Source organism: Eschrichtius robustus, chromosome 18, assembly GCF_028021215.1.
Source record: "Eschrichtius robustus isolate mEscRob2 chromosome 18, mEscRob2.pri, whole genome shotgun sequence".
NCBI lineage: Eukaryota > Metazoa > Chordata > Mammalia > Artiodactyla > Eschrichtiidae > Eschrichtius > Eschrichtius robustus.
In genome coordinates this window covers 22,519,506-22,538,856 of record NC_090841.1, presented here as the reverse complement: position 1 = coordinate 22,538,856, position 19,351 = coordinate 22,519,506, and the positions used below count along the sequence as shown (strand labels likewise).

Below are 19,351 nucleotides of genomic sequence, written 5' to 3'. Positions count from 1 at the left end.
TTTTTCAAACCTAAATCACTCTTTTTTGGTATGTGGCCTTTTGAATCAGTTTTCAGTATGGAGGTCCCTCAATCATAGCCAAACCTGTTTGAAGAAACATAACAATTTTGGGGAGTTGCAAAACTGTGCTCAACTTCTCACATGGCGCAAACAAAAACAAAAAACTAACATGCAAGACCCAGGATAGATAAAACGTTTGGAAATACTGCTCACTGAAACTTTCTTTCCTATCTATATCTTAATGATTCTGACAGCCCCAGAACCAAGTATATAGCCTCTTCTTTTGCTCAGTCTTTCTGGAAGGACCCTTTCCTTGTTTAAAATTCATTCTGGAAAAGCACTATTCATGCTTAAGATCCTCTACACTCTTCTACGTTAATTCCTAAGTTAAGACAGGTCTTAAATATGAAAATACAGTCGTTAAAATCTGTGAGAAAGAATCAGACTGCTTCTCTCCATTTAGAACCCACTTAAATAAGCAGCCTTCTAGATTCTATTTCATGGTTCAGAGAAGGCTCACTTTATTTCCTTGGTTTATTTATTCTGAAGTCCCTCTGTGTCAATATCCTATCCTATAGCCCAGAATTAACACTGAAAGCTAGAAATTTGCTAGTGACCTGGATGGCTTAATAAAGCTGAATTCAAACTACATAAAATAATTCTTAAGGCTTAGGAATGTGAAGCAAGGACTTTTTCCTTAAGGCAGGACATTTTAGACAATTAGTCAAAATGAATTCATACAAAATCAAACATATCTTTTAACAGACAACATCTTCTGATATGTACTAGAAAAGAAAAGCTATGCATTACTGTGCAGGAAGATAGCAAATGCCACACAAAGAAAGACTGTAATGGAAGGCAATATAGTTGGCTTCTTTAGACATTTAAGTCCCTAAACCTAAGCTTTACATCAGTTTTGCCATATACTAGCTTTGCAAACCTACCCTCTCGAAGCTTAAGGGTCTACAAAATGGAGGGTTGAAATCTCAAAGATCCCTTCCAGTTTCCTTTCTTCCTTCTAATTTAAAAAATAGTGGCAGCCTCAAAATGAAGACATGAGTATAAAATGTTTTATCTTAGGAAGGAGAGAAGAAAGCATTAGTACAGCTTGTTTTTATGGGATTCAGTAATCTGGTAATAGCTTTCTTTGCTATCACCTGTCATAAATACAAATGATAAGCAGGAAATGTAATACGTGTTTAAAGAATAACTTCATCTTCATATCAGTATAATGGAAACAAGAGTAAAGAAATAAATACTGTTTTTCTGAAGATTAAAAAAAAAAAAATAAGAAGAGGCAACCATCTGCTAAGGAATACTCTGATAAAGCCAAAGTAGTTTATATTTCAAAATTCAACTAGCTTTTAGCCAGCTACCACGGTAAAAGGAAAAAAGGAAAAAAAAAAATTCCTGTTAGATAGATTTAAACCTTAACTTTCGTATTAAAGCCCAACTCTTCCTTCAACATCTCAACTACACAAACATTGATTTTCTCTAGCCTAGCCAACATTAAAAGTCCTGCCATCTTCATCCAATTACATTCAAACCTTCCCTTCATCCTACATATTCACTTTTAAGACCCTCTATTCTTGAGTATAGCCCCTACTGTGATTACATATCCGAGACACACACTCATGAATTCTCTCATGGTTGGTTGGTGAAGCCTAGATAAAATGACCATGCAGAGCCAGGCACACAGGCACAATAGGCCACATGCTTATTCACTAAACAAATGCTGGACTACTGATATGAACCTTGGGTTAAGAACTGCCATACTGCCAAGCCTACTCGCAGCTCTTTTACGTGGCCCTAAAAGAGACGCCAGTGATTGAGCTGGTTTATTATCCTCTTTAAAGGTTAAGACATGTATCCTGAGCAACGTTAACTTCTCAGAAAGATTATCTAAAGGATTCCGTGTCTCTCAACCTTTAAAATACATACACAGGCGAATGCAACACAAGTATAGGGTTACTGTGTTCTCCAAATGTTCTCCAAATTTAGGTAAATGAGCTCTATAAAGAGCAATGCCCCATATACATGTAAGGAATGTTATTATCCTCTTTGTCCTAAAGGACCTCGCTCCACCTACTAACGGTGCAAAACATGTTAAGACAAGGGTTCTTGAGAGTAGAGAGAAGTAATTAACCTTCTTCACTATATCTTTTAGAATTTTCTTTGATTTCACTAGTGGATATTATCTCTTCCCCTTCCTATTCTTTCATTATATTATTTTTGCCCTTTTCTCCTAGAGGAGCAATACATTTCCCCATTTCTCTCACTTCGCTTCATCCCATGTTAACTTCTGAATCAAATGAAGAAGGAACTTGAGGATCACAGAATGTGCATGACACATCTGGTCCTCAGACACATACACATGAAAGGATGTTATTGATGCGTAGTGTACATCAAAGGCAACGAAACAAACCTAACTGTAACAACTGAGGCCATGACTTACCTTCTGGCTCACTCTCCGACCCCGAGAGGCTGCCATAGCTGCTCATTAGGGAGCACAGGGCTGGTGTCACTTCCTTAGGTATGACAGCACTTTGTGGTTTCTCCTCTTTATCAGACTCTGGAATAGAAAGACCTAAGAGTAAAACTGTATACCAAAAATATCTACCACCATAAAAAAGAAAGCTGACAGCCCCCCACTCCCTCATGTGTTAGTGAAAAGAAAGTAATTTCTGATCATTTCCTCAATCTTCCCAAAAATGAAATCCAGGAGACTCGAAAAATTTCCCCTTGGTTTAAATCTTTATGGTCAGATAAGCTATCTGCCCCAAAGAGAAAACAGAGGGGCAAATGGAAGCTATACACGACTCAGTTTCTTACCATGCTTCACAGGTTATGGAACTTGGGCCTTCTCTAAATTAACTAGACAGTCTTTGTTATTAATTATTTTATTTTATTTATGCTATTAATTAATTTTATTAAGGTAGCAGGAAGGCCATAAATTTATTTGACTTCACTGGATTAGGATCACAGACTCTGAAAATTAGATTTAGAATAAATAAAATATAAAATATCCACTCTTTTTGTTGTTTTTAAGACTGGTTTAGAGGGCACATATAATATTTCAACCATTCTATAGCTAAAGGCACAAAGAGTTACGCTGAACTGAATCTGCCCAAAATTTTTATTATTTAGAACTTCTAAGAACTTAAGTAAACAAGCCAACTATGAGAATTTACCAAGTACTAAGAGCCTGCCAAAGGTAAAGTGTTTGATCAGAGCCCAGTAAGCCTAGCTATAGCCCCCGGACACCACCTATTACATTTATTTTTGGCAGCTCTCAAAATGTATTACATCTATTCTAAACAAGTCAGTAATGCCTGACTGAAGAATGAAGACAGTAAGTAACTTGTCTGTGTAATGAACCAACTCAACCCACAACCAATATGAAATGTTTCAAGACAGTACTTAACGTTTACCAAGTCAGTCTAAGGGAAACCAAAACATGCCAGTAGGCAACAGGAGTAAACTTTTATGTGAGCATGGAATTACCACCTTCTGGTGGATGAAGTGAAATCCTCTCTCCTCCACCAACCCACACTGCCCAGCAGCAGCCCCTCCAAAAACTGCTCCTTGTCGATTTTTAGCTAACTTATTACCTTTTCTCCTGAATTAATAAAGGGAAAGGAAAATATGCAGTTATATATATATAAATAAGTTACTAGTGGATAAAACAGAATCTGTAACAATATTAGTATAGACACTGGTCATCTCATCGTTTGAATGATGATGTACCAAAGTGTAGTATTTCCTTCTAAGACCCAAAGAGAGGCACCAAAAGGTACAATACAGTTGACTATATAATGCTCTTTAAAAGCATGAGCTCATTTAATCCTTTTGAAGTATCACCGTCACTATTTTTTTTTTTTTTGGCTGCATTGGGTCTTTGTTGCTGCGCGTGGGCTTTCTTTAGTTGTGGCGAGCTGGGGCTACTCTTTGTTGCAGTGCATGGGCTTCTCGTCACGGTGGCTTCTCTTGTTGCAGAGCACGGGCTCTAGGCGCGTGGGCTTCAGTAGTTGTGGCTCGCAGGCTCCAGAGCGTAGGCTCAGTAGTTGTGGCGCACGGGCTTAGTTGCTCCGCGGCATGTGGGATCTTTCCAGACCAGGGCTCGAACCCGTGTCCCCTGGGTTAGCAGGCGGATTCTTAACCACTGCGCCACCAGGGAAGCCCTGCCTTCACTATTCATTACAGGTGATGAAACCAAAATTCAGAGAATCTGAACTGGATGATCCTTCAGGTAACAAATCTATAGAACACATGGGTCAAATTTAAATTCTGGCTATCTGATTCCAAATACCAATTCTTAACTAGTGGGCTAGAATATCTCCTACAGATATATAAAGTCCTCTTCTTAAAATTAAGTCATCCTACCAAAATGTCTCTATGGTCAAGAATGTTAATAAATGTCTTCCAGCTATAGCCCATTTCTCTGTTCCCTTTCACAGCAAAACCCCAAATAACTATTTATATAATTCACCAGGGAACACCCGGGCCTGAAATTTCTTACAGCTATCTGACACACTCCAGAATCTACTCCAATCTGTCTTTCAGGCCCACCACACCAGTGAACTTTTTTCTTCCAAGTTCACTGGATTCCTCTGTGTTGCCAAAGAGGAATACTTGTTGGTGCTCATCTTATTTAACTTAGTGACAACATATGACAGTCCAACTGACCCTTGAACAACACGGGCTTGAAGTTCATGGGTCCACTTATACACAGATCTCTTTCAATAGTTAATACTATTGAAACTGATCTGCAGTTGGTTGAATCCATGGATTCGGAACTGTGGATACAGAAAAACTGCATTACATGGGAGGCAGACTACAGGTTATACTTGAATTTTCGACCACGTGGAGGGCTAGTGCCCCTAACCTCCCAAATTGTTCAAGGGCCAACCGTAGTCATGTTTTACTTTTAAAAACATTTCCTTCACTTGGCTTCCAGAACCCTTTCACTTGGCTCTCCTTTCCCAGTCTCCCTACTAAATTCTCTTCATTGACCAACTTCAAAATTCTTGAATGTCCCTGGGTCCAATCCTCAGCAACCTTTTCTCTTTATGCCTTCTCCTCCTCCTCCTGTTAAGATCTCATTTTATCTCAAATCTTAAAGTACTATCTAGATGCTGGTAAATCACAAATGTATACCTCCAGCCTTCAATTATCCCCTAAACTCCGGAATAACCTAACTGTTATTCAACATCTCTACTTGGGTATCAAACAGGCATCTCAAAGGTTAACACGTCCAAAAACAAGCACTTGATTTCTCCTCCAAACATGCCTGCCAGTAGTTTCCATCTCAATAAACGCCAGCTCTTCTTCATGGTTACGCCAAAACCTAGCAATCACCCTTGACTCTTCTCTTTTGCACATACCATATCCAATCTAGCAACAAATACAGTCAGCTCTATTTTGAAAATATTTCCAGAATCATACTCCTCCTCATTACTTCACTTCTATAACCCCAGTCCAAGTCAACATTTCTTACCTGGACAGTTCTAGCAGCCTCCTAAAAGAACACCCTGATATGACCCGCCCACCTATGCAGTCCATTCTCCACCTTAACACATCACATCACCTCTCTGCTCAACCTCGGAGTAAAGTCCCAAGTCCTTTCCTGCTTACAAGACCCTACTTGATCTGGTCCTACACCATTTTCTTCCTGGCTTACTCCACTCCAATCTTGCTGTTCCCTGAATACACAAAGCAAGCTCTCACCATGGGGTGTTCGCACTTGTTGCTTTCTCTGCTTGGGAAACTCTCCCCTCAGGTCTCAGCCCCCAATTCTACTCAGATTTCTTAATGTCGCCTTATCATACAGATGCCATTGCTGATTATATAAAATAGCACACCCCTTTCTCCAACTGCCATTCTCTATCCTTTTCCTTAGCTTTACTCATCGTTATGAAGGATATCAACCCCTATTTACTGTAGCTGCCCCAAGCAGAACATAAGGTACAGGAGAGAAGAGGTTTGGCTTTGTTCAGTACTGTATCCTCAGAGCCTAGAACAGTACATAAGTGCTCAAAAAATATTTGAAGAACAAACTCTTGCATGAATGAGTTAAGGACAAGTTCAAAAAGGCTAACTGGTACAGAATGATAGAGCTATGCCGAGGTGGTGCCACAAAAGAAACCTGATTTTATCTGGATTCAGAGCTTATTCTTTTTTCTTTTCAATAAAATGATTCCATTCTTCTTAAAAAATCACATACATGTGTATAAGAAAAATATTGAAGGACATAAAACAAAACGTGAGCAGTGGCTGTCTGTAAGTTAAGTAGGTTGTTTTTTATTTTATGCTTTTCAGTTTTTTCCTCACATTTTCTGCATTATTTTTGTAATCAGAAATGAATAGAAAAAGAAAACATAGGAAAATAAAACCTGGAGGAAAGTGTTTCCTCACAATTCAATTCAAGAAGTGGACCACACGGCTTTAACTGGCCTACGTATCACGCCTTTCTTGCCTCCCTTTTTTTCTAAACCTTATATTTTGAAACAATTTTAGATTTACACAAGTGTTGCAAAGATAGTACCAAGAATTTCCATATACCCTTCACCTAGCCTCCCCTAATATTAACATCTTACAAACCACAGTACATTTACCATAGCTAACAAATTAACATTGGAATAGTACTACTACCTAAACTACAGACTGTAATGTAATTTCACCAGTTTTTCCACTAATGTCCTTCTTCTGTTCTAGGATTCAATCCACCATATCACATCACGTTCAATCACCATGACTCCTTGATCTGTGTCTTCTCCAAACCTGTGACAATTTCTCAGTATTTCCTTGCCTTTCATGAACTTGACTGTTTTAAAGACTACCGGTCAGTTATTGTAGAATATCCCTCAGCTGGGTCTGTCTGATGTCTTCTGATGATTAGACTGAGGCTGTGGATTTTAGGTAGTGACCTTCTCATCACATATCAGGGGGTACATCTCAACCTATTACTGGTTATATTAACCATGATCACTTGGTAGTCTCCACCATAATGTTACTATTCTGCTCTTTCATTATTCTATTTCTAGAAACAGGTCACTAAGTCCAGCCCACATTCACAGGGAGGGAAATTAAGCTCCACCTCTTGAAGCAAGGAATAGCAAAGAATTTTAGACATACATTAAAACCACAACGTGAGTGGCTGGTGTACTCATTACGAGTGTCACAAAGCTCACTACACTTAACTGCCTTCCCAAGGGTAAGAGCTAGGAGTTCATACAAATGAACACCTCTTTTCCTATTTCGTCCCCCTCAGTTATGTTTTGGGGACCCACCACATGTAATGACACTTTTGGCACTATCAAAACATCCTCTATGGTGACTCTTCATCTCAAAAACAGCAGGCTGTTCACAAAGACGCTCAGATCTACTTGGCAGTTCTAATGTAGGCATTTCTAGCAGCCATTTTGGAATGACTACGCCATAGGCAGAGCTGATAAAATAATACTCAAGAAACTTCACCCACGTTTTAATAAAAACAGACAAAACATCCCTCTAAACTAAAAATACCAGTATATTTGCAGCAACATGGATGGACCTAGAGATTGTCATACTGAGTGAAGTCAGTCAGACAGAGAAAGACAAATATCATATGGTATCGCTTATATGTGAAATTTTTAAAGAGTACAAATGAGCTTATTTACAAAACAGAAATAGAGTTACAGATGTAGAAAACAAACTTATGGTTACGGGGGGGTAAGCGGGGGAGGGATAAATTGGGAGATTGGGATTGACATTTACACACTACTATATATAGTAGATAGATAACTAATAAGGACCTACTGTATAGCACAGGGAAGTCTACTCAATACTCTGTAATGACCTATACGGGAAAAGAATCTAAAAAAGAGTGGATGTATGTAAATGTATAACTGATTCACTTTGCTGTCCACTTGAAACTAACACAACACTGTAAGTCAACCATATTCCAATAACAATTAAAAAAAAAACAGAAACCATAAAAAATAAAAATAACGAAAAAGATCCCTGAGTAATATTTTAAGGTCTTATACAATTTAATATTAACATGTGTTAAAAATTTTGATGGGCCTAATTTAGGATAATAAAAGTTTCTATAATTGAAAAAAATTGAAAAATTAAGAAAATTTTTAAAAACTTAAAATAAAAACACCAGTACAAAAATAATAGCAATGAAGATTATAAAATCAAACTTTAAAAGCATTATAAATACCAACTCCAATAATTTCTCTTACTGTTAAAAAAAAAAAATAGTGACACTTTTCTTAGGGTAAATCTCACCTCTCTCTCTCATACATACACATCATGTTCCCAATGACCAAAAAGATTTTTTTAAATCTAAAAATTATCACTAGACTATGAGTTTCTTGAAGGCAGGGAAAGACTTCACTGAATTATAGGGCTGGGCAAGCAAAATGTAGGACCTCAGTAAATCCCTACTGAAATGAAAAAAAACAAACTGCCCTTTGAATGTCCTACCCAACTCTAAACATTAGAAAAAGCGTCTCATCTGGCTTCTTTCTACAACTTATTTTTTTATTTGTGCCACCCTCCTCTCCCACTACTATTTCCTATTGCCTTTATGGAACAAAGCACAAGTATATGCTGTAACCCCAAGATGATTTATAAATTCTCACAAAGAAAAAGCTATATATTGAAAAAGTCACTCTAAAAAAATGGGAACTTTGGTTTACAGTTTCCAAACCTCAAAACCAGGTATTTAACATTGGGAATTCATGATTTCTGATGTGCTAGGCCAGCTTACTTTCTTACTTGAATGCCTACCTTTTTAACAACAGAAGCCATCTAGTTTACCTCGATGCATAGTTAGACTGATGTCCCAGTGTTCTATGACAATAGCTATACTTGTTATAATGAATGACTAACAAACTGGATCCTTTCTGTTTTGTGGACACTGAGGCACTGTAGTCAGTGATGCTCAAGGACACATTACTGACCAGCTCCTTTCCTTCTAGCCCAGACAATACTTGTTAAAACCACGGGCCAGGAAAGCCATAGAACATGCTGTATTTAAACAAGAGCAGAGCACCACCAAGCATATCTAGTGACAACAGGCCATACTCAAAACTCATAAGTTGAGAGACTGCAAATGACAGGCTTTCCTTTTGAAACAATGTCAATTCCCAATTTAAAGCATCTGCACAGGGACTTCCCTGGTGGCACAGTGGTTAAGAGTCCACCTGCCAATGCAGGGGACATGGGTTCAATCCCTGGTCTGGGAGGATCCCACATGCCGTGGAGCAGCTGGGCCCATGCGCCACAACTACTGAAGCCCGTGCGCCTGGAGCCTGTGCTCCGCAACAAGAAAAGCCACTGCAATGAGAAGCCTGCGCACAGCAACAAAGAGTAGCCTCTGCTCACCACAACTAGAGAAAGACCATGCGCAGCAGTGGGGACCCAATGCAGCCAAAAATAAATTAATTAATTAACTTAATTTAAAAATTCTCCATCTTTAAAAATAAATAAATAAAGCATCTGCACAATTAATGAGGGTTCACATACTACCAACTACCATCAAAAAAAGGTGGGCTCAAGCGTGATTTTCTAAACATGACATGAGGTTTATAGAGATTCTCAAGAACTACTATCTTGTCTAAATGTGAATGCTGCTGTCTAGATAGGTTCTAAGCCCAAAAAAGGAAAAAAATAAAAGAAATTGGGATCTTCATTTTTAAAGTGAGCTTAGTGCTGAAAAGTGTCAACTGCCACGTTGGAGCATGAATAGGGCCACGTTGTCACAATGCTGCCCTGCCACCGACAACTTGAATAACAAGCACAACTAGATCTTAATAAAGGTTGGCCGGCTCTGGCCCATGTGAAGGAAGCTGCCTCCAAACAAGGTAAAACTGATAAACTGGAAAGTCGAGAAGCTGAGAATATCTAGGGCATGTGAAAAAATGGTACATACGGTTTTCTGTAGCTATACCTGGAGTGGAAAGTTGAAAAACCAACACTCTGAAACATTGATTTGGAAAATGTGAAAGTCCAGAAGAAATCCCAGGTAAAGAATAACATAAATTTAAACGGAATCTTTCCTACAAAATTAAGCTACCATAATTTGATTGTGGGTATTTTGATTTCCTCAAAGAACAATATTATAAATTTACAGCTTACTTTTAGGATTTTTATATTCAAGACTTACATTTTCATCTCTGACCTTCAGAATAGGTAAGAGTTTCAACATTAAGCCAAAACAAAATTACTTGCTACTCTCATTCAACTGCTCCTAGATCTGACTGAATGCTTTCTACCATGAGGATGAAAGGCATTTAACTATTGTTTCTCAGGTCTAAGGTGTCTCTTGAAGATCTAGATACAAATAGAGGCAAGATATACTCATCTTTTTGTTAGTGTTTCACCAGATTGACACACTGAAACACTTCTTTAAAAATGAGAAAACAGAATTACCCAACCAAAGCTAACAATGCAAAAACAGAGTATTCAGCATTACAGAATCCTTCAAATGTTCATTTAGAAAACTGCATAAAGGGAAGAATTATGTAATTTTCAAATTAGTAACACTGTTTATAACAGTAGTCTTCACATTTGTGTTTCAAGTATTTTAACGACATGGAAGTTTGTATTTAGGTACAGATTGTATTTCATCATCAAGGTCACAAACTGTAAGTTTGAAGAAGTATGTGGGCTCTAGCCAACATTTTTTGAAGGAAAAAAAATCAGTGCCCAAGAGTAAATTCAGCCCTGGCCCAAAATGTCTTCTGTCTTTGCCGTGCTAGCAGCAAGGATAAGAAGATGCCTTTTTAAAACTCTCTCCCACATCTCAACTATCCTAGACTCCTACAATATTTTTTTGGCCAAATGCAGACTTCACGTGTAGAGGTAGTACAGTATACTAGGAGTTAGACACCTAAGTTCTCATTCTGGCTCTGCCATTAACTAGCAGCATGACTAAGGTAAATTGCTCACTCTAAGTTCCTTGGTTCGAAAATGTAAGTAGCATCTGTACATACGTAAAACGTTGTCAGGAGGAAAAGAGCTAATGTATACAAAGCATTTAGAGCACAGTAAGTATTGGGTTGGCCAAAAAGTTCGTTTGGGTTTTTCTGTAAGATGTTACGGAAAAACCCCAACGAACTTTTTGGCCAACCCAATACCTTACTCAGTAAGTGTTAGTTGGTGTTAAAATAATTTATTATTATTATTCCTACTAAATTGTATCTTGTCACTCTTAGCCCAACATTCCCTTATGCCAAGATCTTTTCCATCCTGATTTAGTCAATGCAGTAGTTATCCCCCTGTTTCTTCCCATCCATAAATTCAGTCATCTGCCACGGGGCTTCCCTGGTGGTGCAGTGGTTAAGAATCGCCTGCCAGTGCGGGGGACATGGGTTCGATCCCTCGTCTGGGAAGATTCCACATGTGGCGGAGCAACTAAGCCCGTGCGCCACAGCTACTGAGCCTGAGCTCTAGAGCCCGCAAGTCACAACTACTGAAGCCCGCGTGCCTAGAGCCCGTGCTCTGCAACAAAGAGAAGCCACCATAATGAGAAGCCCGCACACCGCAACGAAGAGTAGCCCCTGCTCGCTGCAACTAGAGAAAGCCTGCGTGCAGCAACGAAGACTCAACACAGCCAAAAATAAATAAATAAATTTATAACATAATCTGTGATTGTCGTAGAAGCTGCTTTCCCCCAAGCTGAGCAGAGCCTGCTAGCAAACCTGCAATGTAACATCAATAACACCCCTTTGCAAAAGAAGAATCACTAGCAACTGGATAAAGCCTCACATCGTTATTGGAAGGAAAGGTGGTAAAATATTTACATAAACATTTTTATTTTTCAGAAGAGAAAGGAAGCCTTAGCGGTATCTTTCTGTGACAGCAACATTTTGGTCCTTTAATTTCTCAACTTATAAGCAAGAGTAAACTTATCTCTTAAATTCTAGAAGGAATTTAAGAAAAAACAATAAACACACATAAATATATTCTATGCTCTGAGGAAGAACAGTATTATTTAAATATATGGAATTAATATTATTTACCCAAAGAGACCATGTTCATGCTGAGCAGCATAAATACTGGCTTTCATTGGAATTCCTGCTTTCTAGGTGGGAAAATTCACATAATGGTGCAAATCTGAATCCACAACATCTATACATTCAAAATAATCTTAAGAAAATTTCCAAGATTATATGATACTAAGGAAATCATCCAATAAATATAATCTTTTTCCCACATTCTGCCTGCCTCATGCATTCATTCCCAAGATTCAGAAAAAATTTCTTTAAACAAGGTTTTTGACAAAACACTCCTATTAAGAACAAAAGCATCATTCTACCTTTTTACATTTTTGCCATTAAACTCTCCCCAAACAAGGATGTGAAGAATCAATTTCTGCATCATTGGCTATACTCTTAAAAACACGGTGTTTTCATATTTAGCTTACCGGAATCTGTGTTTACCAAAACACCCAAAGGGTCTGAATTTGCCTCGGGTGTACTTTCAGGCTTTGAATCACACAAGGGATTGCCTGACCCAATGGCTGCTCTCTGTCCAGCACGACCATTTTTCCATTTGTGACGTTTGCCAGGACTTCTGATTTTTGCCATCTGTGAATGTCTGGCCATCCCCTTCATCTTGCTGGAGTAAGAAAAATGCAATTCTTAATATAAAAGGCACTGACCTTTCAAGAAAAATTTGAAAAAGATTACTGAATGCAAAAGAAACTTAGCCGTCAAATAAATCACCTGTCACCTAGTACATTAAAGAGACCAGAAAAAAATAAATTCAGTGACTTCCAAAGTAGAACTTTAAAAGGATAACATACCACAATATACCATACTTTATCAATTCTAAATTGCACATTTCCTCCCATAATGTAATCCCTCTGAAACTGGGCTATGTTGTACAATCAACAGCAAGTGAATTTAATTGGCAGCATTCTTTCATTCCTATTATACATTAAGAAAAAATGTTCCTTAGACTTTACAAAGTGCATTAACTCTTATCTTGTTAATTGTAAGTAGTCTTAAAGTTTCTGATGCTTTTACAAATATGCTACCTCGTTTCTTGTTTAAACTTCATGGTAACTCCTTGAAATAGATTAGACAGGTATTATTCTCTTCACATTACAGGAGGATAAACTTAAAGATCATAGACCAAGCACAATTTCACAGCTAGCTCAGATCAAGCGCCCTCTCAAACCACAGCAATTACTACTCTTAGGAGGAAAACAAATACTTATGTGAGCACATGCTTATGTAAACTATGCATAGGAAAACAAAGACCATTTTAAAAAAAAGGTTCACTACATATACTCTCAATGGACAATAAAACAAAGTAAGAAAATAATACCAAGGCACATAATAATCAAATTGCTCAAAGCTAGTGAAAAAGAGAAAATCTTAAAAGCAGCCAGAGATAAAAGGTATTTTATATAGAGGAACAAAATGATGACAGCAGATTTCTCTTGGAAACAATGCAAATAAGAAAACAATGGGGCAACGTCTTTAAAGTACTATAAAATTTTTAGAAAACTGTTAAGCTAGAATTATGTATCTAGCAAAAATCTTTCCAATAGGAAGGTAAAATAAAGATCTTTTCAGACACACAAAGCTGAAAGAAGTCATCTCCAGCAGACCCTCACTATAAGAAATGTTATAGGAAGTCTTTTAGGCAAAAGGAAAATGGTATCAGATGGAAAGATGGATCTACGCTAAAGAACGAAGAGTGCCACGAATAGTAACTATATAGGCATCCCAACCATCAGCTAACCAACCCCCAGCTGTGACTAAGCCTTGTCAAGATCACCAGATAACCCCCAGCTGACCCCAGATACCTGAGCAGTTAAGACTATCATATGGAGGAAAAAAAAAAAAGACACCTATTAAGGGTAAAAAGGCAAGCCACAAATTGTAAGACTATATATATCTGCGCTACCTATACTCTATGCAAAAAATGATTTGTATCTAAGTAAATAACTCCTACTAATCAAGAAAAGCAACCCAATTAAAAAGTGGTCAATAGCATTTGTGTTTGTTTTTGTTTAATTTGTGGACAAAGACTTCTAGACAGGGGCAAAAATAAATCCTCTTTTGCAACCCAGAACTCATTGTTCAGTATGAGTTTTGATACAGGTAAGAAGGAACATGATACCTAAAAGAGAATCAAGTGATGGGGGTGTATTGATAAACATAAAGATTGCTTCCAGGACTATAGAGCTGATAATTTCCCTCATATCTTAAGCTTTTAAATTATCAGCTGTATTGATTTAGTACTCTAATTTTAATGTTGACATGAAACAAAGATGGCTTCTTTTTTTAGGCTTTTATCTTGAACACAGTGTCTGGATTTTAAAAAGGTACTGGCAGATCCCAATGATCTGTACTGTTCTAGGGTGTGATGGCTTAGGAGTGAATATGATTTGAACCTAACACATTTTTAGAGGATGTCAAATTCAGAACCAAGCAGATCCATCTCCTGACCCTAAACACGGTCCTTAAGTAAATCGCTTGAGGAAACTGGATCCCAAAGATTACAGGTGTGGAATTTTGAAGTGTGTCCATATTCCACTGGAGATCAAAGAAGCCCAACTAAAAGAATTGTGGGCTAACATGACAACTTCTTTTTGAAGGGCTATTTTATCTTGAAGATTATGAGTTTGGAGGAACTAAGGTGATTGGCAGTGGAACGAATCAGAATACGTGAAATTCCTTAAAAATTTATTGACTTAAATAATTTTGTCTGTTACACATAATTTTAAAAAAACTCTTTAAAAAAAAAAAGTGGTCAAAGACTTGAGCTGGTACTTCACAAGAGAATATCGACATGACGGATAAGCATATAAAAAGATGTCCAACATCGTTAGTCATGAGGGAAATGGTATAACATGAGGAAAAGGTGTAACAATACTATACATTGACCAGGACACACAGCAATTAGATGCAGAGTCAGTAGGAGTATAAATTAGTACAAGTGTTTTGGAAACTGTTTGACTGTATCTATTATAACTAAATATCTAGTATGACCTAGTGTGTGTGTGTGTGTGTGTGTGGCCAATGTAAACAAGAAACAAGTACTTATGTCCACAAAAGACACTTAAAAGAATGTTCATAGCAGCTTTATTCATAATAGCCCAAATTGGAAACAACCCAAATGACCAATAGTAAAATGAATATATATTCTCACACTTAAGTTCTATATAGCAATGAGAATGGATTTACAGCTATACACAACAATACGGATGAATCTCACAAGATAATTTTGAGCCACAGAAACTATACACTAAAGAAGACACATCAGTACTATATGTTTCCACTTACACAAGGTTCTAAGAACAGGTAAAATACATTTATGATGATAGAAATCAGAAAAGAGGTTACCTTTGTGGGGAGCCATGGAACTAAGGAGGGCCTAAGAGAGAAAGCTTTGTGAGGTAAAGACGTTCTAGATATTATTAATGTGTGGAAGTTACATGAGTATGTAGGTATGTGAATGTATATAAATTCATTCGGTTGTACACCTCAATACAAAACAAAATGGAAAAAATTCTATGAATGTGAGGCATTGGGGAAAATGGGATGTCTCATATACTGCTGGTGGGAGAGTAAACTACAATTAGCTTCTATGATAGGAATTTGGCAGTTAGCTATCAATATTATAAATACACATGTCTTTTGACTCAGCAAAACCACTTCTAGGAATCCATGCTCAGAAATATCTGCACATGTGTAAAATGTATGTACAGGGCAATAATGGCAACTTTTTATTAGTAAAAGATTGGTGAAAACTTAAAGGTCTGTCAATAGAGAATTTTTTTTTTTTTTTTTTTTAAAGACCCTGTGGGATATTCTTATGCTTCTTACACACCCTCAGAGAATGAGGAGTCTTGTTTATATGTCAATATAGGACAATCTCCAAGTATATTATTTGGCTAAAAAAAGCAAGATGTACAATAGTATCAAAAAAGGAAAAAAAAGACTATTATCTATGTGCTGTATAAAGATGAAATATCTCTAGAAAGATAAAATGGGTTGTCTCTGGGAAGGAGAACTGTTTAGCTAGGAGACAAAGACAGAAAAGACTTGTTACTGTAAACCGTTTTGAAAACCACATAAATATAGGGTACTACTTATTTTAAAATACAATTTTAAAATTTTTAAGTAAAAAAGTTACAAAAGCACACATTTCAGAATTGAAAGTGTAGAGGTTTTAGGATTTGGGTGTATGCTCTTTTTTATTATTTATAAGTACATACATTCATTTAAAATAAGCATTGAGGGTACAAGCAATTTTAAGGAACTTACCCATACTGTGTCGTTGTCAACACTGCTCCTCGCTTTTCCTTTTCAATTTTTAACTTTTTCTTCCTTTCGATATTAGCCAGAGTTGGGTAATTTCTAGAGAACAATAAAAGTCCATTATAAAAGGGCTTTTAGAGTAAATTTTAATTATGCAATCAAGCAATTGCTGCATTTAACAATTTTTGTTTAATGACTAATACAGTAAATTGATAAAAACTTTTAATTCCTTCTAGAATTTTTTTAAGGGTGAAAAAGTAGACTCTAACAATGCTACTCAAAGTGTATACCAGCTGCCAGTCCAAACTCTGCTACCAGTCTGTTACCAAGTAAGGAGCTTACAATAGAATTTAAATCAAATATATCATATAATGTGCTGAAACTGATATACAGTTCATTTATTTGGCACATACCCATAAATACTATAAGAAAAAATGTATTTTCTTATGCATCTACTTATGCAAATACATACTAGGAGGTATATCCAAAGTTACCAAAATGAGGAAGAGACAGTTCTTAAAAAAAAAGCTACAGTCTACCAGGAAGGTTAAGAAAAGCATGGTTATTTCTAAAGACTAGTTAAAACAAAAGACAAAATATAATAAGCACCCTAAGGAGTATAAGGGAGGGTGGGAAGGAAAGATCATATCTAGATGGAAAAATCCACAAAGAAAGGAACATGAAAGACACTGGTCTTAAATGGTGTTAACAGACAAAACTCTGATGGAAAAGCGTCAGCATGTGCTTTTTTTTTTTTTTTGGCTGCGCCACATGGCCTGTGGGATCAACCAGGGATCGAACCCATGCCCCATGCAGTGTAAGCACAGAGTCTTAAGAGTCTTAACCACTGGACTGCCAGGGACCTTTTTTTTTTTTTTGGTCAGAGTGTTCTAAGCAAACAATGCAGACAAACCAAGGCCTCAGAAAGTGTGAGAGAATGGCAAGTGGTTCATTCTTAAAGAAATAGTTACAGGCAATCAGATCAGAGAGGGAGGCTGGGGCCAAAATGTGCCTCAAATGCCAGACAAGAAAGCTTATTTTTAATTCAGTGGTGTTGGGGAGCCACTGAAAGTTATGAACAGGGAAAGATATGAACAAGGCAGTGAAAAAAATTAAATCTGACAGCAGCGTGCAAGATGAATTGCTCTGACAAAGCTTTCTTTGTTCCTTAGCACAGTTGTGTGGTGATGGAGGCACCAAACTTTGGTGGTGAGAGGAACAGATCCAAGGAGCATAAAAGGCACGAAAGGAGGGGAACACAGACAGCCCTCTACCACTCAGCCTGGCTGCTCATTAGAGTAAATTTCGAGAAACATCAACACATCACATTCTGCCATCATTTCGAGGACACTGTCTCTACCCCCTTCTTTTTTTAACATCTGCATCACGGACTGGGATAGCACAGACAATAGAAGCCCATGGGCTGGGCACATTGGAAGATAAGAATAGAAATGACATTGAGTAAGTGGTGAAGTAAGCAGAAAAAGAAGGCAATGAATTTCAGTGAGGACAGTGCAAAGCAATCTATCCAGCCAAGAAAAATAAACTCCACAAATAAAAGATGATTAATGTGCAAGTTATAAATAATCACAAGAGGAAAAGATCAAGGTCACAGGAGATAAAAATCTGACAGGCAGTCAGCACCACACGAGTACAGTTTTGGAAAGCAAACATAATCTAAGGTGATATGAAATGGACTCTGGCACAGGTACAAGTGTGAAATCATCCTCTCATGACACTCAAAGGTGATCAGAAACTCTCAGGGCACTGCCATCCAGTTTTGTACTTCTAAACTGAAAAGGAATGTTAAGGAAAAATAAAACTTGGAGGGGATTCAAAAGAGACTCAAAGCTGATTAACAGGATGAAAAAAGAAAACCTCTGAAGAAAGATAAAAGGAACTGGAACTATTTGCAGCCTTTAAAAGAGGAAGAGAAGTGACAAAAAATGATCTTACAGAGAAGATGGCAGCCAGCTGTTCTCAATCTGAAGACAAACTACACAGAAGAAGAAATGATGAGGAAAAGGTGATGACTTTCACAGGCACCACAGTGTCTAGACGTGTAACTCACAGCTAATCAACACTCTTCACACCTCTGAAATTCACTCATTCTTACTTATTCTTTTTTTTTTTTTTTTTTTTTAATGGCTGTGTTGGGTCTTCGTTTCTGTGCGAGGGCTTTCTCTAGTTGTGGCAAGCGGGGGCCACTCTTCATCGCAGTGCGCGGGCCTCTCACTATCGCGGCCTCTGTTATTGCGGAGCACAGGCTCCAGACGCGCAGGCTCAGCAATTGTGGCTCACGGGCCCAGTTGCTCCGCGGCATGTGGGATCTTCCCAGACCAGGGCTCGAACCCGAGTCCCCTGCATTGGCAGGCAGATTCTCAACCACTGCACCACCAGGGAAGCCCATCTTACTTATTCTTAAAAATGTTAAAGAAACACAAAATGTGTTTCTTTAACATTTTTCTTCTGAGTGTTACAGACCAACCCTTAACATGTTGGGCCATATGCTAAACATAAAGACTTGGTCCTACAGTGTTTCATGTATAAGCGATGAGCTATGTAAATGCTTCTCAATGATAAGGAATATAAACAGTTTGTTACAGCAAGTGGATTTTAGGTGAGATATAAGAAAGAATTCCTTAAATGAGACATCAAGAATGTTGTGGAAACTCCTTTGGTGGAAGTCTTTTAAAACAGCTCACGTTTTCTTTCTGGCTGACTAAAGTATCACTTTCCTAAAGGTAGGGGATCTTTATATCCCTTCCAAAGTTATAAGATTCTATTTTTCAGTGCTTAAATTAATAAAATTTTCTTGCAAAAGTTATACCAATCTTATTTACGTAGAACCTAGAGACTAAAAACTAGGGAAAACAAGGGTACCAGAGAGCAAATTATCCCCCCAAATGGGAAACCAGAAACATAAGACCTAGTTATACATACAACAATAATCAGAAGCCCCTTCCAGCAACATACTAGTGAGATACAAGAATCAGGAAAAGTCTGGATCTTTGATAAAGGACACAGTTCAGGTTTCTAAAGTACACAAATCCAGAGAAAACTGTTGAAAAAAATCACAA

At 37.5% G+C, this 19,351-nt stretch overlaps 1 protein-coding gene and 1 non-coding gene across 2 annotated transcripts in view; one reads left to right on the top strand and one right to left on the bottom strand.

The window, feature by feature from the left end:
* Window positions 1-19,351, bottom strand: part of NUFIP1 (nuclear FMR1 interacting protein 1) — a 46,845-nt gene that overhangs the window by 8,775 nt on the left and 18,719 nt on the right. The window contains exons 6-8 of the mRNA XM_068526688.1: window positions 16,278-16,370; window positions 12,419-12,612; window positions 2,456-2,572 (exon numbers count right to left, since the gene is read on the bottom strand). Coding sequence (XP_068382789.1) covers window positions 2,456-2,572; window positions 12,419-12,612; window positions 16,278-16,370 — 404 coding nt within the window. The remainder of the gene's footprint in view (window positions 1-2,455; window positions 2,573-12,418; window positions 12,613-16,277; window positions 16,371-19,351) is intronic.
* Window positions 13,997-14,123, top strand: LOC137752322 (small nucleolar RNA SNORA40). The gene has a single exon (XR_011071163.1). It is a non-coding gene; the product is annotated as a small nucleolar RNA SNORA40 (small nucleolar RNA).